The sequence below is a fragment of the Ambystoma mexicanum genome, chromosome 7q (genome assembly GCF_040938575.1).
Source record: "Ambystoma mexicanum isolate Mex_15411 chromosome 7q, UKY_AmexF1_1, whole genome shotgun sequence".
Taxonomy (NCBI): domain Eukaryota; kingdom Metazoa; phylum Chordata; class Amphibia; order Caudata; family Ambystomatidae; genus Ambystoma; species Ambystoma mexicanum.
In genome coordinates this window covers 156,819,709-156,843,075 of record NC_090941.1, presented here as the reverse complement: position 1 = coordinate 156,843,075, position 23,367 = coordinate 156,819,709, and the positions used below count along the sequence as shown (strand labels likewise).

Here is a 23,367-nt window from a genome sequence, read left to right as displayed (position 1 = left end):
ATATGGCCATACCCCATAAAAGCCTCTCAGTCTCAAAAGGAGGCAGTCACATGTGACACGTCAACCAGACATGCGACTTGTTCCGCCTTATGCCAACACACATCAGAGGCACTAGCTTGCGGTGGCAGATATGTGAATATTCCACTACGCCAGTAGGCTTCTGTGTGTGCCAAGTGCTTGGCACCTTGTGGTTCTGGGTTCACCCCAGTCTGATATAATCTGGCCCAGCTCTTCCACAGCATAGCTGCCATGTTGCCTCATGCCATGTGTTTCACCTTCACCGACTCCTGACCTTCTGCTAGATCAATGTGCCCTCCAATGCACGTCCCAGATGCCAAGATATATGAAAATATGCGCACGCCAGCCTGGGCCATTCACCAGTCTGCCGGTGCCCCTTTCCATGGCTTTCTTCACCTTGCCGTAGGTGCCCCTTCTCAGGGTCTCCAGCACATTGTACTGGCTCTACACGCCGCGGGGGCCCGGACACTGCTGGGCGGGCTGCCGCTGGATGTGTCCTGGGGCCCAGGGTCACCATTCCGTTCAGGCACGCCTTGCCTCTGATCGACGCATCTTGCTGCCCTACCCGACATGGAGACCACTGCCCGGTCTGCGTCCCTACTGAAGGGGGTAACCCCGGTCATGGGAGAAGCCTTTGAGGTTATGGGCTGGTCCCTGGGTTCCTGCTACAGTGAAGGGAAATGGTCAACTATCGCCTTAGTGCAACATCGTACTGAGAAAATTGCCAATTGTGTCATTAATTGTTCTTCAGGGGCGCCGCGATTCAGGAGGCCACCCTCTGGAACACATGGCTCCACGGGATCCAATCAAACGAAATCCACCTGTGCTTTACAAAGAAGCTGAATACACACTGCTTCTACTTTCAGTCCTGGGACTTCTTCAGCCAGGAGGCGCCTAGAAGAATTCAGTGTGCAGAGTGGCGCTATGCATGGTCAGAGTTGTGTCAGCTAAGATTCCCATAGCGCCTTGCTCTTTGTTGTGAGCATATCCGACGCTGTGAGCAGCACCTGCTCTCTATCAGCAGCACGCCATACCACGCAGCGCCTCTCAGGGACTTTGCAGTCCCCGGTCGCACAATTACTGAGGAGCCGAGCATCCTGCTGCACCTTGCATCCGGGCTGCTGCCGCCTCCCTGCTCCCTCAGCCGGCAGTGCTCGTGTCCCATGCTGCAGTGGGCCCAGCTCCTGGGGGAACCTGGGGGATCTATGTCAGTATTGTGACGACCGAAAAGTGCTATTTTTTTTTAACCCTTTACACCACATATACATGTGGTGTAAGGGGGTCGCAATTGTCAGGTTGACATTTTTGTATGATTACACTCCTGGGTAGTGTTGGCAGAGGGTCTCTCTTTTATTGCAGGAAACCCCTCTTTTCTCCTTTGCACAGCGGCAGGAGCAGCTGGTCTGCTCTTTCTCCTGCACCCTGCGAGTGTGTGCTTACTGAGCCTCCTCAGCCTGCCTGGGCAGTCCCTGCTTAATGGGAGGGGCAACAGTGGAGGGGGCGGGGCTTGGGATCATTCCTCATTGTTAGCAATACAATTCACTGAACTGGGAGGAGCAGGCCGGGCTGAGGCAGCCCCGGCCCCGCCCAGCCCTGGCGCTCCCCCCCAGTGTTTTGTAACACTGAATGCTGCTGCTGGCACCATGGTGTCACAGCAGTTGGCCGCCGGCCGCCGCATTCAGCAAAGAAAGTAAACCCTTCTGTGTTGCTTGCTCTGCATCTCCGGCGGGACGGCGCCGGTGGCTGGGCTGCAAACAAAGGATCTCGTAAATTGCGTAACTTGCGCTTCCAGCGAGTCCCTGGGGGGCGATTCCTGAAGCCTATGCCTGGGCCGGAGTCCGGCCCAGGTGTGGGCTTCAGGGACCGCCCCCCAGCCCCAGGGCAAGATTTCGGCCCGGCCACGGGCCAATTGGACCCCGAATTCGTGTGTGGTCCATTGTTGATAACTCCGCCCATGCCTCCAGCCTGCCCAAAAGGCAGCTAATATACATTTTTGAGCTGGAGTCCAATAATTAAATAGGGCAATAGCAGCGAGGGGCCTGTCTCGAGCCTTTTTAAAAGATTGGTTTTATTAAGCTCAGAGACCAAGAATAAGGGATCGTCCCGGAGGCAGCAATTGCATTAAATAATTTAAGCAAGACCTTTGACCACCAGTCCGGGAATCACCTGTATATTTCAGGTGTTATATTGTAAGGACCCAGTGCCTTGCCCACTTTAAGGCCCCCAATAGCCTTCTCCACCTCCTCTAGTGGAAAAGTAAAATCCATCTCGGCCTTCAGAAATAAGAGAGGTTTTGCACTCTCGTCATATATAACAGAGCTAAAATGGTAAGATCACTCCTCAGCTGATTTGGGACAGACTGAGTCAGGTTCACCCTCGCGAAAGCCACATGACACCAAATTCCCAAAACCCTCTATGTCTTTATCATGTATAGTGGCTTCGAGTTGTTGCCATTGGGATTCATAGAATAGTTTCCTCTTTTGCTTCAGAAGATTTTTATATTAAACCTTAAGCCTTAAACCTTGCCCCTGCTGTCATATCTTTGGCTCTTGGGTTTGCCCATAAAGCAAACTTCGTACTACGAGCATCGAACTACTGAGACTCAGAGGAAGCCACTGTATTCACCCTTCGGGCTTTCACATGATATATAAGGGACGGGTGCTGACCCCTTTTGTTCCTTACTTTTGCCCTTAAAGTCTGGCGTTCACGCAGGTGGAGAGGACAGCGCTTGCAAAACATTTCTGTATGTTGCCACCGTTGTTGATGAATATATAAGATGCATTGCACACATCCCTTACTCTAAGAAACGTATCCTGCGTTTACGTTAGGTTAAGAGTCATTGATACTGCACACCTGGCCACCATGGGGGTGGTAAAGTGCTGGCTCTTGACAGAATGGAGGCGAACGGTGATTCCACTCAGGGTAACAACCAGACCGTGGTCTGTGGCGTGAAAGAGGCATGGGGAAAAAGAAGAGTGGGGGGGGCAAGCAGGTGAAGGCCAGAGATCAAGACAGGTCGGTGTAAGTTTATGTATACAGGGAAATACACCACAGGGTGTATGGCAATAAACAACGGGATGCATGTCAAGCTTTAGGTGTTTTAATCAAAACAAAATGGATTTAGAGAGGAAGGTGGAAGATCAACACCAAAAGCGACATGTTCAAGCGGACTTTTCTTCTGCTAGTGTGCTACATAATGTGCGATCTACCTGGTCACGTGGGGACGGCCTTTCTCGCAGAAGTCCCTCTCGGCTGCCTTTTGTTCTTGCAGAACTATTTTACACCATTATTTCTATAGCCAATTAAAGAGCGGATCCGAAGTGTCCGACTAACGTTAGTGCAGCCTTTTGCAGACATCAGAAAGTAGGGAACAGGTGAGCAGAGACCAAATGGCTGAAAGCACGGGCATGACTGAATCTCTAGCCATCAAGAGAGGGCAATTAATTATGGGCAGAGCAAACCCGCGCTGTGTTGTTCACTTGGGGATTAATCACGCTGTCAGTGCATGAAATTGCTTGAAAGTATGTGCAGTGCACTGTATTAGTGTGTCTGCTCTGCCATGACATGTTCTATAGGCTGTAACAAGTGCAGTTATGATTTATATAGCCCCTGAACAAAGCGCCATTGCGGTTTGAACACAGCTTAAATTAGAGGAGGTATCCACCAACAGAAGGGTAGAGGCAGCTAATAGAGCAGAAAACCCCACAGACAGTGCACACATTACATATGCATGAAATGCATGTATTCATGGAATACATTGTTTACATAAAAAAAACGTAGGACCAGTATTCCTTCTAACAGAACAATCGGAACAGAATGTAATTCTTTGAAAATGCGTTGCTCATAACGTGTCTATTGGGCGCATTTAAAGATGTGGTCATTTGTACACAAAATGAGCATTAAAGAGTAGGCAACTCGGCCTGCTTTGTGTCTGTTCTGGAGGATGGTGCTGTTGATGTGTTGGTGTGTGTGCGTTCGTGCGTGCATGTGTGCTCATCCGGCAAGAAGCTCTAAAGGTTCCACCTAGGATTGCAATTGTCTCCCTAGAATTGGTCACGAACTTTTTTGTTATGAATGGTATTTTATTAAGCTTCATTAAATTATACCTAGCTCACAGCTCACAGAACCCAATGTTACTAAACACAAGGCCATCATGTCTCTTCTTCCCCTTGGTCAGCTGGCTTGGTAAACCCAGTGCTCTCCCTTGATATAGGGATTGTGTCTTACAAACTAGACTGGTGAAAGACTCCCCACTTCCAGGGCCCACTTCACCAGTTCATGATATTGTCATCACAATAAAACTCTGCTCAACCTGAGCTATACTGTCCTGAGTTCGACACTCATGCTTACCAATAACTTCTCACATTTGAGAAACGCACATCCCTAAATAGACAACCGTATCTCCTCTCAGTCATCCCAATAGTTTATCCTCTCTGATTTCGGTCATTCTATTGTCTCATTTTTCTTTCCAATCAGCTTCTCCTCAAACCTCCCCCTTCCTTTCCACATATTAAGGTCTGGCGACACCCTGGCTAGATCGCAATATTCCACCTTTCGGACAAAGGACAGGTGTCGTAAAACCACTATAGTGGTGATGGGTGCAGCATAAATACTGGATACATAATATACAAGCTCAACAAGTAAAGTAAATTCCCGACAGAGTACCTGGTGCGGCAAACACCTTCCTCCAGCTATCTCTCCTTTCGGCGTGGTGCGACATAGAATACAGTTGACGCCCAGGATAAATTTGGTCCATTTGTAAACCTAGTTCTGGCACATTATCCATCTCATGCCTTTCTGAGCATCTTATCTGCCCTTATCCCAACCATCTACCCAACTCTGCTCCTCCCTACCAATACTGCAAGTTCCATCATACAGACAAACAAAGCGTGTCAATGCTAGGACCCATTTCAGGAAGTGCTATAGAAATGCAGGATAGCATGACAATTGTGTCAGAGATGGCCTTAATAGCACACCAACTCCCAAGAACAGTTCAAGGGTTTTTATTGATATGATGAAACAGGCTCTTAAGGGCCGTTGTCCTCTCTCTAGACTAGAGAGAGCATGTCCATCCCTAACCCAGCCATACTAGTATATGACCAAAGGGCAAATGCCTTATCTATTTCAAGCCCTCAGGGTGTGAACTATTCTACTTATCGTTACGTTGACTCCAAACACTCCAATCCTGCTTTACTCAGTCTCTTCCCTTTCACGCCTGGAATTGCTCTGCCTTTCTACTTCTGTTCCTCTATTCCTCCTCCTAATTTCATCCCTCCAACGCGACCCACATTCCCTTCTTCTCTGCAAATTCCTCCTCTGTCCCTTGATGTACCGTCCACTCACCTACCTCCACCTTCTGATTTTCCTTCTTCCTAATTTCTCTCCTGCAACTCCCCCTCTTCAGATTACTGTTCTCCTCTCGTCACACTACTTCTACTCTGCCCTCTCCACAATACCACTACTCTCCATCATCCCCATGGTCACTACTTTCCCCCTGCACTACCAGTACTCTCTTCTCTCCACACTACCACTGCTCCACCTCTCTCCACACTACCACTTTTCTCCCATCCACACTACCACTCCGCCACCACACATTCTCTTCATTCACCCTTCTGTCATTCTCTCAGTCACACCCTCTTCAGTCTTCCAATGCCCCTCTTACCCAAATACCTTGCCCCTTCCACTCAAACAGCCACCCTAAACGCTGAACGCTAGACTGCTTTAAAGTTACTGAGGATTTCCAGCTTGACGGTGGGGAATATACAAGATCATGTGAATCCATGAAAGATCCCATGCTGGAGAACGTCTAGGTTTGTGGCATGCAGGTGCTCTGCAGCTCAATTACAGTTTATCAGTTTACTTTTAAAAATGTTCAACTTCGTGTCAGGGAGACACTCCGCAGGTGCAGGAGTCAGTGTCAGGGGGAGGCACATAGTGATCTCTGGTGCCACTTATTAAAGTTGCAGCCATTTTGCACAGAGGCTCGATCTCTCTCCTGCCGAGATACGCTGGCAGGAGACTGCTCGCTGAAGGATCTGTAGACTGCCCTGTTTTGGGTGATCAACCAGGATGGGTGATGCATGTGGTTCTCTGCAATGATGAGAAAGACTGGCATGCAATTTCCTCCTAAAATATAGGGTGATGAAGAGTGGTACTGTCCAAACACATATAGTCGCATTAAGAGCGAACAGGAATTGGGGCCCTCCCAACTGCCACCTGCCCGCTCTGGGGGTTAGAGTGGACTGGCTGTGGGTTCTACCCAAATAGGCCTCCTACCCTAGACTGAGAGGGGTCCCCACCCCCTCTTGACAGGGTCATAGCGGATTAGATCATTTGAAGTCTTCTGTAATCCTGGCTGCTTTGATCACCGTCTTTGCCCGGTAATGTCAGTCCCAGAGTGCTTTATCTACAGAAAATGGGAAGGTGGCACAGGAAGTGTGAGTGACCTTAGAGATTCCAGGATGGTGGGCCTCTTCTCTGGACTGCACCACTACTTCTGGCTACTCCAATTCCACCATTTCTGCTGTATGCCGTGCATCAAATATACTGCAGTAATTACCGCTCTGGTGTGATATCTCTATTGTCCTGGCAGGGCTATCCTTTGAAGCATGGATCCTCTCCTTAAATCCCGGGGTATTTCCTGCTGTCTGGGGAAGGTGGCAAGCCTTTCCCAGAGAGAACAAATGGGATTTCTAAGACTGAACCGAAAGGGTTTGTTTTGGGTGATACTCAGTACCAGACAGCTGATAAACAAATGCCCTGTCAGTGAAATGCTTCACTTGACCAGGCTGCAAATAAAGCAAAGTCAAAAGGCTTATTTTCCGATATAATTGTATATTACCAGGAGCCAATGACAAAAATGGGTTTCTTATGCCATCAGACGTGCTGGCGGTTCTTGACAGTTTCATGGTGCAGAGCTACTTGCTCTACCAGTTCTCGGAGTTGAACTACACTAGTTATTTACTAGTGGCACAAAACACATATCCCTTTAATGGCATAGACGCATGATTCAGATGCTCAGTAAGAGATGATGCAGATACAGCCGAGAGGACGGATGTCTGAAATGCAGGGTCTACACTGATGATATTTGCAACTGATTGTCCTCACTTTCTATGTGCATGAAATTACTGAACGTATTAATCAAACTGCCACCAGGCGGTTGTGGTACACAATTATATAGAATTTAGATCAACGGTTCCCACGGTTAAGACGGGCACTCGCACTCCCGGGGTGTTGGAACTTTGGTTTCTCGCAGGCTGTTTGCAGGAATGCACCGTTACTCCAACTGCCATGTTGCCAAACTACAAGGCAGCTGCTGTGGGCGTCAGTAGATGGTCTCAGCAGACTTGCACATTTGCACTATACTTTTCAGCATGGAGCTTTAGGAAAGTGAGATCTGGTCAGCAGACCGAATTTATTTCAGAGATAGAATTATCAGCTTCATTTTATATTAAAAACCAAAAATGCTTCGGCTAACACGGCCTCACATTTGGCATTCTTTCACAGTAAGAGAACCCTAATACTAGGAAGGTCAACATTTCAGTGTCAACCTAAACAGATGTTGCTCAGCAGAACTCTGCCAGATTTTTGCAAACGAGCTTGCTCTGGATAAACAGGGCGCTAGGGCCCCTTGTAAGGTGGGGTTGCACCCTAGAAACCTATTAAAAGGCCAGATGGGCAGCCTCATGTATACAGGGAATCCATATGGATTCCCAAGTAAGTCAGAGAAGGGTGTGATGTTCGGTGGACTCCGCGTAGTCATTTGCTGCGTTCTCGTCTAGCTGTATTTCTCTTTCAGAGCCAGAGGCATGGCAATGGCAGAGAATGCAACATCCCTGGTGTCATTGTGAATCAAGTCTTCCTCTCCAATGTTTACTAAAAATTACACTTCATCAGTAGCAGAATATCCTCTAGTGCCCAAAAGCAAAACCTAAAAAAAGCAACCCGCCACGTCAGTATAACTTTCCCATCATGTCCCCTTTGATCATCCGAGCGAATATTCTGCAGGAGCCTGCACACACTGGACATACACCACTCCCAACATAAACCTGTAGAAAATAGAATTTCAAACAGAAACTTAAGATATGGGAAAATAAGATTAAGTGGAAAGAAAAATAGCCACTGCTGATGGGACACCTGGCGTCTGAAGATAATAGAAATGCTCAGATAAAGCTCCATCTAAAAAACACTAATGTTTGCCATGAGCCTATGATTTATGGTAGAAAACTGAGGTAGATATATTAAACGTGTAAGGCGGATCTTTTTTATTTGCACCACTGTGATACCACATTCAATTCTAAGCACAGCGGTTTTGCCTGCAATCTCACTCTATTTACATTCTCAGCGTGGACCCGGGGAATTGAACCTGTGTTGCTCCGCATCGTCTTGTTTCCAAGGCAAGCGCTTTGCACCTGAGCTATCCACCCGAGACGAAAGAAGTGGCTGGGCCACTACATCAGGAGCCTGTATAGATACATTAGAGAAGGGGTAGTAGTACATTTAAATAGAGACCTGCTCTAGTGAAGACTTGCAACATAGCATTGCTGCCTCGCATAGACTGACTGCTTTTTATGTGCATGTATGGGGCTGTCTGTCATATTATGAGCCCTGCCTGAAAGGAACTGGATCAAATGGACTGGAAGACATTTTACTTGGTTGCTTTATGCAGTGCTTTGCATAGAATCGCCATTCTTCCAGTTCAGCGCCACCTTTTTTCAAAACGAGTATTTCTCCTGCTGCAACATCACACTTATTGTTTGCGTTTCACAATGGTTCAGTCTTTCAAGCGTGCCATCCTGCCACCTATGTGCCTGTGAGAGTTGAATATTATGCAGTCTCGGCCTTGCAAATTCCCCCATCATGTTTCTTATTGATCATTTTATTTCGCATCGGCAAATCTCAGCATCCGAGCTGCAGTTTTTCATTCATCAAAGTCGCCAGAATATAGAGGTGGCTTGTCAATAATTTTTCGTTTAAGGCAGGGATGGCAGGGTGTGTGGTTGATCCTTCTTATAACATGCAGCTCACTAGATGTATATGTGTTAAGGCATTAGAAGAGCTGTTCAGTGGCACCTTCGATTTGCTAGACTCCGTCTTCAAGACCACCTGTGGTGGGGGGGGGGAAAGAGGGGGCTCTCGTTATACACGGCTCGTAGCCATGTCAGCATTCATCACGCACTCATACAATGAGGAGGCCCACACGGTAGTACCAGTCTAAATTCCCTTTATTTCTAAACTGCCTTTCTCTCTCCACACCCGTCACTTCCGTTCCCCCCAGGGTCCCGCCCCGCCCCAAATCCCACCTTCCACATAACGATGTGGAAGGAACATTAATTGAACAATAACATGACACCGCCCATTGGTTAGACACCTAATGTCCCTACATCAAATCAATGAAGACATTGATTTCTGGTCCTTTGGAGGTCAATCTCAATGAGTGGGGTATCAGGCGCATCATCGTGTAATTATGTCACTCAATTCCCCGGCATGTATCCTTTATGGGGCTTTATGGTGAGCTGGTTGACAATGGAAGACTCAACCAATGAAATGTAGCACAGTGAGTTAATGCACCCCGCCCCCCTCCCCCCACAGAACAGTGTATAACTTGCAGGTCCCGAGTTTAAACCCTTCCAGTGGGACAGTTTACCAGGCTACCCATCGGCATAAAATGAGTTGTAAAGTGCACAGTGTACATGCAGGTACTGGATGCAGGTGTAAGGGAACTTGAGCCAAGTAGCAGTTGTGTTCCAGACACCTAGATGTACAATGGCCAACTGACTCTGCATTGGTGTGGGGGTACAAATATCTCCCTGTCCACATGGAACCACTGACCGTTGATCCCTTTCGCAGTGACGGGCCTTAAAGTGCTTCCACTTCAGTGTCAGTGTTTATATTTCCAACACAGCTCGATGGATGGAGATGAAAGAGATGCAAACGCTCATGCTTTGCATAAGCCTTTACTTCTGTGGCCGAGCAATGCTGCCAGGTGGTAGACACCAGCTGGAACGGCCCTTTTCCCTGCACATGGCCTGCCATGTATGTAGGAGACAAGGTACAGAGTAAACTGCTGCACTGCGAAACGAACTCCATTATGAAAGAGTGCGCCAGCCAGAACACCATTTCTGTAGGTGGCACGACATTGCCACTGCAAATCAATTTGCGCTGACAGATTCACTTTTGCAGAATGAAGGTTTTCAGAGTATGTCCGTATGCAAATAGGTCGCGAAAGTCAAAAAAAGCTTTTGTGAGTCGGGGGCCAGTCACTCAACTTTGGTCACAAAAAACTGAATATCACTTGCGTTTCCTAATAGAAGTGATTATAGTGCAGACTAAATGCAGAGCCTTCCTACAGAAACGTGAAGTGCATTTCAACACAAATGGGTGAAGACAAATTCTCACAGAGATCGCCTGTAACCAGAAAGGAAATATATACATATTTGTTTATTTTAAATGTAACCCTTTCAGCGCCTAGTCATTTATCAATATGCACATGGGTACATGTCCCAAGGGCATTGAAGGGGTTAAAGTTACAATGCTAACAAATGCACAAATGGTCACATTCGATGGTGCTGGTTCACCATTAAACATTTTAGATGTTTGCCAAATAAATCAAATGTGTGCACATAACCTTGCGATGAATATGTAACAGAAAAACCCAAAACTGAAATAAAGGAGTCTTGGTTAGTATTAAAAAAGCGATTAGCTCAAAAGTTCACAGAAGAAAAATAGGAAGACAACCCATTCAAAGAGTGAGAAATGTACATTAAATGAGTGATTTTGGTGTTTACTGGCAAAAAGTAGACGTTCTCTGGACGGGTTCTGTGGACAGACATGATGAGACCCATCAATTGTAGAAAATCAATGACCCTGTAGGTCGCTGTTCCGATGTGCCTATAGCTTAATGTGCTTTGTACTCTGCACTGAGAATGCTTGCGTGTGGCTGGGTGACATACCCCGGAGCAGACTTTGGGGAGAGGCGAGAGTTGGTGTGCTGTTGCATACTGGGGCCTACTGTGCTCTCTCCCCACCTGTCGCCTCACCCGGGCCACCCGGGCGTGGTGCAGGTCGTCCCAGAAACCGTAAATTCTAGGGTTGAGGACCGGTCCTTTTATGACCACATTGATGTTTCGCCGATTTCGGGCAACCGTCTCATGTGTGAAGGTGCTGAAATCCACAAAAAGGGGTGGGGGGTCCAAATGTTATGTACACAGTAATGTCCGGAGGGTCCTAACGGGTAACTATGAAAAATGTGGTGGAGATTGGTGAAACCGTGTTGCATTGTATAAGGAACAACGCTTCACGAAGCCACAAACTCCTCCACAAACCCACACATTTTCACGTATTACATTTTGTTCTGAAAATGTTAGCTTTTTAAAGTCCAAAATGGAAGTACACCAGGTTCGTACTGCAATGTCTTTGAGAAATGCAATGACTGTGCAACCAAGCAAATGTGATAATAATATGTTCAAACATACCCTTAAAGCAATCTTGTTCAAGGCAACCTTTTGAAACACCTAGAGCAAACTGCCCGAGTTCAGCCAACCAAGAATGAGCTCTCATTTGAATCTCCTCTACCTGGCCCTTGAGAACACCTCCTGCACCGACACCTCAGACTTCAATCTAGGCGGCTATGATGTACTTAATGTTGTTTACATAGGTTGGTTAATTTGCCCCAGGTGTTTGTTCCCAAATCGGAATTTACCCTACTTGGTATATTTGTACCTGGATGGTTTGAATGCACTAGACTGATTTTCTCCTTGCGCTGACAACATTTATCTTGTAAGTTGGAATTATACAAAATGCGAATAAAATACAAAATAATAAAACAAAAACAAAGTATATATAAAATGAAGAGGCGACCAGGGGTGTTGCTAGGTCTGGAAAAGATCTGGGGCTATGCTAATTTTGGGACTGTCAGGACTGGGGGCTAGCTAGCCTTTTTGGCTGTAACCCCTCAGCTTCTATCCGGGGCTACAACCAAAAGACCGGGGGCTATAGCCCCCCCCCCTTAGCAATGCCTCTGGGGACGACAGTTATGAACTAGTTATACATCGCAGTTCACAATACAATAGACACTAAACTTGAAGACCAATCTAAATTCAGAAGGCCAGTCAAGCAGGAATACCAGCGCCACAAGCTGGGCCATCATTCTGACACCTAAAATGTCTCCTGACCGGTTTCCATCTAATTGAGACCCTGATGGACTGTAAAGCCCCACCAAAACTCTAGCACCAAGCGTGACAACCAGATTACTGGCCTGCAGGAGTACAAGGATGAGTAGTGTGTACACCGCCTACACAGTACCCACACTACTACAAACTAATTGACATCCCCATCACAAAGTTGAAACAGGCACAGTCAAGAGACATACCTCCTTCCTATCTGGTGGTAACATAGGTTATGGGTATGCTATACTCTTGAGAGTGTGAATGAGAGAACAGTAGCAACCCAAACCGCAATAGCACAACAGTCCAAAATAAAAGAACATGCAATCAAGGTTCTATAAAAGTATGTATACTTTCATTAAAAATAGCGATATGCAAAATATGACTGTACTAATAAAATACTAACAAAAACCCACCTCTGTGCAAAGAAAACAAAAAATACAGAATGCAGATGTAGCAAGCACTCTGGTTAATGTAGTAGAGGTGAAAAGCAAACAACTGCAACTATGCCACTTGAAATGATGTCTCTTGGAAGAAACGGTTACTAATTGGCAGCTTACAAGCCTCTAGGGTTTCAAAAGGTTTACGAAAGGGATTGGACCTCACAAAAGTACCTGAATCTGTCCTTGGGTGGTTCAACCTTGTCAAACCAGGCTTTGGGTTCCCTTTTTTTTTTTTGAGTCGAACTAGGTTTGAAAGTGGCAAGTTATGCTCATCCAGGCAGAGAGTCGGCATCAAGTTAGTTCGAAGTGGTGCTCTGTGTGTTTCAAAGGCAGTGTTCGAGCAATGCAGTTCAGTGAGCACACTAGGGTCGATCCGAAGATTAAGTCACTTCAAGACGAAGATGAACACTTGGTCAAGTCACAAGTGACAATGCTTCCAACAGTTCGATTCGAGGTCCGGAGTGGTTTGATGATGTGACCTTTGTAGTTCAATGAGAGAAAAATGGTGATTCAAAGATGTATGAAGAGAGTGCCAACATCAGCACATCAGGTCCTGATGGTTCAAAGACATTTAAACACAGTTTGCTCATGTCCAAGGATGATTTGAATCTGCAGAATACAGGAATTCAGCTGCTTGGCTTCTTCTGGTGTTGTGAGGACCAATCAGGGGAGTCAGGGACAAGTCAAGTCTGTTATTTCTTCACTACAAGCCCAGAGAGCTAGCGAGCTAGCTGTAACCTGCAGGAGTCTTTTGCCTCAAGCAAGGAGCCTGGGTACCAGTGCAGTTTGCAGAGTGCATGCCTTAGTTCAACAGGAAGTCACTCCCACTGTTCTGTGGGTGTGGTTAGGGGACAGCGATTCCTCAGTCTTATAACACCTGTCTTAACCTCACAACTGGGAGGTATTTGGAATGGAGTGCTCTCCCAACCGGGTCCAATGAATTTGGGTCCTGTAGATCCAAAATGAACCAAGGAAGGAGTGGGACGCTTCTTCCTTATAAAAGCCAATGGCCACCGGGTATTGGATGAAAGAAGTCCAAACAAAGTCAAGGCAACAAGTGACCTTTGCCTTCTTGCATCATAGCCAAAGTGCTTTGCTCTGCAGGACGCGATGGAGAAAGGAAGGAAAGAGAAAGCCAAGTTGGAGGAACCCTTCCTCAATCCCCTTCTGCTATGCCTGACTCCTAACCCTGCCTCCTTCCAAAGCCTGTAGATTAAAATTCCTTTGGTATTTAACAACCTGGAGTAAGGCTGGCCCTTTTGTTGTGGATGTGCCTCCGTGAAGCTTGGTTCCCAGGAGTCCTCCTGCAGGGAGTTTCCTGGGCTAAGGAGATGTTACCCAACCACCCAATGGATAAAAGGAGACAGGCTTCCTGCCTGCTCACTGGGCAGCAACAGACAGTCTGGTTAGAAAGCTACAGCCTTTCCATGGCTGACGACTAGAGATCATAGGGTTAACAACCTGATGTGGCTTAATTGTGTGAACTATCAGTCACCATACCAAAACCCAGGTATGGCTTATTAGAGATGTCCCTGCCACCAGATGTATAGTTCATTAACTAGTCTGTGCCTCACCTCGGCACTCTTCACACTGTCGTCGTGGATGAGGGCCGGAGCCCTCTCCCTCTCCCTCATAGGACTAGTGCATCAGCGCGAAAAGGAAATGTACTCCTCAACTCCTTCCAAGATGCGAACATGCAGCAACTGGTAAATACCCAACTGCTGCCACAAGCCTGCAATGTATCTTCACTACAGTGGCGTGAGTGATCCGGGCTACTAAGTCTGCCCTGCGCATATCATCAGCTGTTTAGCAGCACAAGGCTCGTATTGGAGCTGTGTGCTTACCGTGAATCGAGATCCATCTAATTACGATTACGATTTTTAAATCCCCCGCACTTTTCCAAGAAGGCTTGCGCCATCGACATGCCCCTGTAGAGTTTCCTCTTCCTGCACAGCCCCGAGCTCTAATTGGCTGCTCCGCTGCATTTTGCCCATTGTCCGTGACCATCAGGTGGAAGCCGGGCCAACTCCTAATGGCCGCTACCAACGGCATGTCTGTACCTGTCTGGGGCCAATCGCGGCTGCCCATCTCAGACCCCCCGTAGATCAATTGTAGCTGATGCATAATTTGTTACTTCCCTAGCCCGCTTGTTGACTACTACTCTTGAGGCGGATCGCTGCCTTCAAGTAGAACGACCTACAAATAGGTAAATATACGCTGACAGACTCTGGTGATCAAACACCTGGTACGGTCGACAAAGGCCTATAGTACCGGTATTTACAACTTATATGTAATGTTCAAGGTACACATCCCTCTATTGTACCTCTACCGTCGTCTGAAGAACTAGTAAGCCCCTCTTCATACCTTGTTGCTCTGTTCCAAATATCAGACCCAACTGTTCGCCCCTATACTGTTATCTCTGAGCATTCAGTTAGGTGTTGGAACATAGTCGCTAGTGCGATATAACTCACCTGCTGTAATTGGCAGTTCACCAATTGCTAAAAATAACGTGACACGCGCAGAGCGAAACATGATAGTTATTATAATTGTACTCACTGTAAAATGTATACGCCTGCACAGGGCGCACACTTCTAGGCCACTCGAATATAACTGTGTTCATTGCTTAAATGTACCGCGTATACAACCAGTTTACCTAAAATACAGTTTTGTTCATTGTTTAATTTACGACACACACTACTAGCCCGTTCAAATATAATGCAATGTGATGCCTAAACTGTGTTCATCTCAAACGTTCCTACATCATACATCACTGTATGGCTGTGTCTACCCCCAACCTACCCCCTCTCGCTGCCCATGCACTCTCCGGCCACCTGTGAAGCGGTGCCATTGTTTGACTCTCGCATCTGGGTGTTCTGCCTCCCTACCACATGGGTAGGCACCATGCATTTTCTGACGGCTGAATTTAGCACTGTAACTGCTTGTGAGGATGTAGCCACCCTCTCTCAGGAGGACGACTCTCCTCTTAGATGTACACGGACCCATCAATTCTAACCTCATATGATGCCGTAGCCGCCCTTACAACTTGAGGGCAGGCTCTCCCTTCACATATACCCGTATGATGTAACTAAGCAAGTATTCTCGTGATGTAACTAAAGAAGTATTCTAGTGATGTAACTAAGAAAGTATTCTCGTGATGTAACTAAGAAAGTATTCTCGTGATGTAACTAAAGAAGTATTCTTGTGATGTAACTAAAGAAGTATTCTTGTGATGTAACTAAAGAAGTATTCTTGTGCGGTAACTAAGAAAGTATTCTTGTGAGGTAACTAAGAAAGTATTCTTGTGAGGTAACTAAGAAAGTATTCTTGTGATGTAACTAAAGAAGTATTCTTGTGATGTAACTAAAGAAGTATTCTTGTGATCTAACTAAGAAAGTATTCTTGTAACATCGCCACGATGCCCGAGGTTTGATGTGCGCTTTAAAAATGTAAAAATAAAATTAAAAAAAATAAATCAAGATTATTATAGTTTACGATCGGAGGTGTAGGTTAACGTGCAACCTATGTCTGCAATGACTTTGCTGTCACCAAAGAGGAGAAGCTGCAAGGCAGGAGACTGATACAGCAGGGCACAAGTGTACCCTATTCCTTTGGGATGGAGCTGGAGGGATCACCCACATCATTTTATTAATAAAAGTGAAAAAAGTCAAGGCTTCTACACCCTTGTCAGACGGCAATATTTCATACCAAGTTAATCAAGAATGTTTATATCTTACTCTAACTACATAAACTATAATTATTACTTTTTATTTCTACCCCTTTATTCCAGCTCCCTTCTCCCTTTACCCTCTATCTCTCATCTCTGTGCACGCCAAGCTGTTTCACATGCCTGCCTCTTTGTCAATTTGCAGCTATATGAACTGCTGCAGGTATGCTCAAGGTGCTCAATGCTGTAGGCTGGCTTGTTAAAAGGGATAAAAGCAGCCCGGTTCTACGTGAAAATGTTGCCTGGTAAAAAAAAAGTCAGCAGGCAGGCAATTTCTTTCTTTTTTTCCCTGCACCCAATATATTCTAGGACGGGTATTACTTACTATTCTAACTCAGTCCTAGAATATTTGGAGAAAGTGCTTGATTTTCTTGGGAGTCCAAATCTGGGGAAATGTGACCTCTGGCGACCTTTTACCAGCCGACTATCAATGGATACCAGCAGCCATCTTCAGAGTTCTACTATTGGCCACGCTTTACAGAGCAAAGATCGATACCTTACCAGTACAATTTCTTTTGTTTGTAAAACAATTTAAAAAGAACCTTCTGGCTAACTATAGCAGTAAAATCCAATAAGCACAAGTAGCAAATCTACTTACTTTGGAGCAATCATCACAGCGTCCCCCTTTGGCAATGAGAAATCTGCAGACTCTGATCCTGCAATTGTAGCATTATACACCAGAGGTTTGGAGCTTGGATTTTTTAGACGCAGCTGTGAAGAGAACGCAAAAAAGGCCAATTGTTTGCAAGGCAAGTACAAAATCAAGGACCAACCAAAGCCTCCCCATGATAAGGCAATCGCCCCTCCCCCAAGCCCTGCTACAATGAATCACCCTTCCATCAAGTCGCCACATTCGTTACAACACATGTCAAGTAAAAGCGCAGAATCAACGCGCAATCCAACTACTCACCTCTCCTCCTTCTGCCTGAATCCCCCATGACTCCTACATATGTAATACCATGTTTCAGGTAGGAGAACAAGAATATCAAAATAGCCATATTGACCAGGTATGGGGGGGGGTGGTACTGATGCCATCCTGCCAGACATAATCTGGGTTACGTGCACACCCAGAACCTATTTATAAGGACAACACTGTGAGTGTACTCTAGCCAGACTGAGATCGGCCAATTCTGGGCAAGAACCCCTTGCTTCGGAAACATAACCCCAGAGGTTGTGTTCACATGGGATTTTAAATGCCACACTAAAACTACAAGGAAGTTAAAATATGGTTATGTATCTCACTGATTTGTATCCAGACACACCACAAAAGAAAGCTAGCTATAGGACCGATTGCACTACCATACAAACTGGAGAAGTTCACGTACATAATTATTGAACGGAAAAATGTGAAAATGAGTTTTTAACATGTGGACCAGAAGAATAATGCTATCAACGAGTGCCACACAATCATGGCTTTTATTAGGGTTTTTGTTTTCATTTCTACCCATTGCCTGAGATTGTCCTACAGGCATTGACTCAAGAATATTACCATTTCTGAGCTATGCAGCTTAAGCAGATAGCGAGGATGCATAATAAAGCATCAGGTCAACTTCCCGGGATCAATTATTAGGAACAAGTCAATAAAGCCATTAGCATTTATCATATTGTTAATGGTTCTTTGAGTAATATAAATGTGAGTTCTCTAGCTGAAATATTTGTTTTACATGTATTACACATTCGGACAAATGGTCTCAAAAATAGATTTCAAAACGTCTCTGGAAAAACATATTACATCATATAAGAAAACATGGCAAAGAAATAGTGTTTTAAAACATGTATATTTAACATGTGACAAAAAAAAATGCAGTTATGAAAATGAGCACCAGTTGTCCATATTTTGTTGCAGCATCCTAAGTGTACTATTTCTATGTTCATTCTTTGTGGATTAGCTAGGAGGTGCTAGTTTAGACCCAATTTCAGACCAATCGGTATGGGTGCAGTAGAGGCCAGGAGAGGTGTCTTGCAATTGTAGGAGTCTAGTCATTAGTGGCCCTGATTGCTCTCGTCTCTAAATGGAATTTGCTAAGAGCTGCACTGCTCAAATTATGACGTAGGCGTTATTGTAAATCAGAGAACTATTGAAGTTCTTCATTTTTGCTCAAAAGGGAAAGATATTGCTGTTATTTGTCTGCAAGCTGATTAAGGATGGTTAGCATTGTTTCCAATACACTGGGGTTGTTTCCAATACACAGGGGCTAGGTAGGGGTGTTTCCAGGAAGCATGCCTAGGTTTAACTACAGAGATCTGTAAAGCGTTTCCTGGGTAGGTGTGAAATTCCGGAGTATTGTCATATACGGCGCACCTCAGGTCATATATTTCCTTTAACAGCATACACATCGATTTTCTTAACTTTCTTGCAAGACATGGGTGCATAATCCAACAACAGGACTGGTGTCGCATGGGATGAATGTGCAAACATGTGATCACAGCTAACTACTGTGGCCATCAATGGGAATAGCACCAACTGAGTCCCAGAACAAAAAAGGAGAATAATGAAAACTATATTTAATAATAATACTGTTGGCAGCATCAACAAGTTACACGATCGAATCATTATATAGAAAAATAAATATTCTAAAAACATCTCAATCCATGCACGTATGGATAGAACAAAACACGGTGCATACCAGCGCTAAATATAGCTTTGTGAAACCTAAAAAGAATAGACCCCGCAATCAAAAAAAAATAATGAAATTGCTCTGCATAATATAGATGCACCAACAAAACAATCCAGTGCGTGGTGAATCTGTGAGTTATTCACTAATTAAGTATAGTCTATACATGGTCTACTAGCTGAGGTCATATTAGTACAATCAAAGTATTTTGAGACTATCCTATTATTTCAACCTTCCTATTCTGTCTTCCATCAGTGTTACCTTCTCCTAAAATTACCATCACTTCCAGGATATGATCAGTCCACTTGGTCACTCTTCCTTCTACACTCCAAGACAGGCTTCTTTTGATGTTACTACTACTACTACAAACCCTCCATCACCTCCTCCTGTCACCACCACTGTGTCCTGATGTTATTTCTTCTCTGATCCACCTGCTACCTCCCATCACCACCAAACTCCGAGACCTCACCACCCCCTCCTCCTCCTAACTGCCACTCCATCTGTTACCTCAAACAGCCTCCATTCCAACACAGCGCTCAAAACATTCTCCAAACGCTTCAAGCCACCAAACACAACTTACTCCAACAACCAGCACCACCAAATAGGTTTACTTGGCTTTTATACATTCCTCCCTACTCTACGTGGATCTTTAATTGAGGGTCTGCATCTGCATGTCATAATTGGCTCAGTGGTATGTCTCTGGAGGATAGCTCAGGGGCAATGCGCGCCTTAGAAGCAAGACGCGCGGAGCAACACAGGTTCGATCCCCGGGTCCGCCCTTAGAAACCTCTATGTATTAAGCACGTCATAAATAACCAATCATAATCATAAGGGGTAGGATTGGCAGTTTCTGGGGGACCACCTGGAGTTAATAATGGTTCAGACGAAGAGATCATGCAGCTGTCATCTTGGATTTGCTTGTGTTGCTCTAAGCCCGAAAGGGCTTTCCTGCATTTGGCTGCTGGCTGTGTTGATTTCCCAGGAGCAAATAAGGTTGCAAACAAGATTCTAAGTGATCCGACCGCGGCTGATTTTGCCGCGGCCGGAATGTTCGCATGAGAAAGGTGTGAACTACCAAAAGTTTGCACCTTTCTCATGTGAACACACTTGCATACTACGGGGGCTGCAGGGTTTAAGCCCGCAACCCCCGCTCACTATACTGTAAAGTACAGTGAGCAGGGTGTTGCGGGGGACACCCCCGCAGTCTTCTTTTTTTTTAACTTACCTGCAATGCTATCACCAAAGGTTCGAACTTTTGGTGTTCGAATCTTTGGTGGTAGCATTTTTCGGTTGTTTTGTACGGTCGGCCATTTATTTTTCGGCCCGATCTTACAAAACCGCGAGCAAATGCTGGGTAAAGTTTGTATTCTGCAAGAATCATTTTCAACAGTAGGCGAGTGAGGAGCTGGGTAATTTGGTTCTGCCTTGTGAGAAACCAAAGGGTATTCCTCAGTTCTATTCCACATGGGTCTTCTGTGCAGGTGGCCAGGGAAAGGCCATCACTTTTGGATTCTGACCCTAGGGGTGGACAAGCGAGGGAGGATCACCTGCGTGCAGGGTCTGTGAGGAGTGGGATGCCCTTAGAACAGACATGGTATCCCCCTTTTCCTACTAATCACCAACCCAACTCTTCCCCCGCCTTCATGGGGCATTTTAATGCCCTGACTTCCTCATATATGAAAAACTAAAAGTCCTGGGATGAGGAAGTGGCAACCAAGATTTATGAAGACTAGGTGATTTTACCACTCTGGTAATGGGGATGAGGAAGAGGCCTGCTGAGAGAAATAGAGGTCAGGCATGTCCCCTTAATGATGGCCAGGCAGGGCTAATGGTGCATTCACGGCTGCAGGTGTATAAAAGGCCCACCACAGGAGAATGATGTGTTTCTAGAAGCAGTGGCAGGAGCAGCAGTGGCAGGGAAGCCATGGCGTTCATGGAGGAGCAGCAGCAGAGAGCCAAGAGATGCATTGAGGATCTGTAGGTGTGCGGCACACCAGTTGTTCATAGGAGTGCAGCCTGGGAGCTGGGGCTCTGTGGAACCAAGGGAACTCTGAAATGGAAGCTGTGCCTGTTGTTGCCCCTTTTCGTGGAATTTGCAGTGTTCGTTCTCCTGGGGTCAGAAGCCGACACAGGAGTGCCTGAGGGGCAGAAAGTGGAGCACGGAGGCAGAGAATCAAAGGCTGAGAGATCTGCATTGCAGGAACACCAAAGGACGCAACTGGTGAGTTTCTATGTGAAAGCAAACCAGGTATGCAAGTGTTTGAACATTACGCGCAGGATTGCTTTGTATCAGGGTGGTCGCATGCATATTAAACCACGTTTCCGAAGGTCTCCAAGTGTAATCCTCATTAACTTTTGGATAAATTAAAATACTTTTAACGGAATGGTCACATGTACATAAGACACTTTTTCAAAAGTCTGAGTGCTGGGCATGTTACAAAGGAAATCTACAAAGACTTCTAATAACGGAATGAAATGAATTAAACCTTTTTCAATTGTTACAAAAGTCTTTGAATACTGGGCACATTATTACAGACATTCTACAACGATAAATAACACTGAGGTGTCGGGTGAAGATCTTTAACACTATTTGAATTTCGAACCTATTGAAAAGCATATCAAACATATATATCTTCAACTATTCCCTCTGAAGATTGTAAATGAAAGAATCTTTAAATTCATCATATACCAAGCACAAAAGTGAATGTAACTTTAAATAAAAGGCAAAATAAAATTTAACCTTATAGTGAAGAGAACTTCAGCCATACAAGTGCGTCAAATATACCTTGGGCTCCAGAGTCAATGGAACTTTAGAGGTGAACTTTAACAAGTAAATAAACTGCAACTTTCAATAAGGACATTCTCTGTACAAACACCCACCATATCCAGAGGGCACAAGGGTGGCACAGACCTTTAAGAAAGCTGGAAAATATCCTTTTATATTGAAGGGGAATCTTGGGCAAGGGAACCCTGAGGTTTAACTTGCTCATTGACTGTAGGACGAAGTCTCAAGATATTTTGTGTTTGGAACTATGCTTTGAAACTTGGGGAAGGGAACGCCGAGAGTTGGTTAACTCTAGATCATTCTGAACTTAAGGCAATCCTGAGACTTTTATTGGAACTGCTTTATACTTGGGGAAGGGAGCTTAAAGAAAGCTGTGCATGGGAGAGAGCTCTGAACTTTGTGTTGAACACTATTTATTTGGATGCTGACATCCTGAAACATTGTATAAGATTAGTTGTGAGGGCAAGTATTAGGTTTTGGACACAGACAGATTCCGAAGTTGAACTTTTGGACTTTTACTTTCCTTAGGTTTGGTAGGGAAATCCCACTATAGTATAGGGCAAGATAGGTGTTTGTCCATCCTGACTTTTAAGTTAATACAATTGTATTATTAATTCAGAATCTGTTTTCTGTGTCTTACTCCACGATGCCTTCACACTTACCTGCTTTTATTGCACAGTAATGCAAGAATTGGATTGCCACTCCCCCACACTAATATATACCCTGAATTACTTCAAACTAAGCCAGCAATACACGTCCACCCAGCAAGGTGAGAAAATTATTTCTGGCTCTCACTAAGGGCATTGCCATTTCAGTACTGTATTTCCCACAGATGTCACAGCGCAGTTCACAAACAAGACATCTGTGTATCTGTTTGCCCCACAGCAGCCGTGGTGTCGAAAGCCTTTGAGCCCAAATATGCCCAACTCTCCACACGTGGATTACACAACCGAATGATTTTCCACGTAAAATACCCTAAAGGTCAGTTTTGTGCTATCCTGTTTTTAGCTTTTATAGGTGTAGCATAATTATGGGAATTTTATGTCATGCACAGAGTCTCAATTAACAACATTAGACACTATTAGAGCCCCCTTTTATGTCCCACATTTTAGGGAGACCTACTCCAGGCCCAAGAAGAAGGCACCTCGCCGAAACGTCTTAGGACAAGCACCCTACTGTGCCATTTTTGTCCCCTTACAATTCACTAGAACGGTTTGATTTACATCAAGGCGTCAACCACATGCTAGGTCACCCTCTTGCCTGGCAATGCAATCTAATGTGATACTATTAGTTGCTCTCTACGGATGTAATTCGTATATGTTCTATCACAAGTCACTATAGGTGGTGAATGGCAACAATTATTTGCTGCACAATTGTATAAATATCCATGAAAAGTCAAAAAAAAGTTTTGTTGATGATTCTTTCAGAAAAAACAATATGTGTTGTAAATAAAAAAATGTTTGGTTAAGTAATAAGCAAACGAGAAAATGATACAGCAATATGTACATCAAAGAATAACATATGAACAGCTATATAATTAAAAGCTGTGTCTGATACATGTTAATTCCTGTCTACTTAGTCATTTGAGATCTATCACACACAGAATAAGTTGGACTGT

The 23,367-nt window shown here is 45.1% G+C and overlaps 1 protein-coding gene across 1 annotated transcript in view; it reads right to left on the bottom strand.

Annotated features, from left to right (window-relative positions):
- Positions 1 to 23,367, bottom strand: part of CFAP47 (cilia and flagella associated protein 47) — a 3,369,192-nt gene that overhangs the window by 2,104,621 nt on the left and 1,241,204 nt on the right. The window contains exon 37 of the mRNA XM_069639370.1: positions 16,948 to 17,060. Coding sequence (XP_069495471.1) covers positions 16,948 to 17,060 — 113 coding nt within the window. The remainder of the gene's footprint in view (positions 1 to 16,947; positions 17,061 to 23,367) is intronic.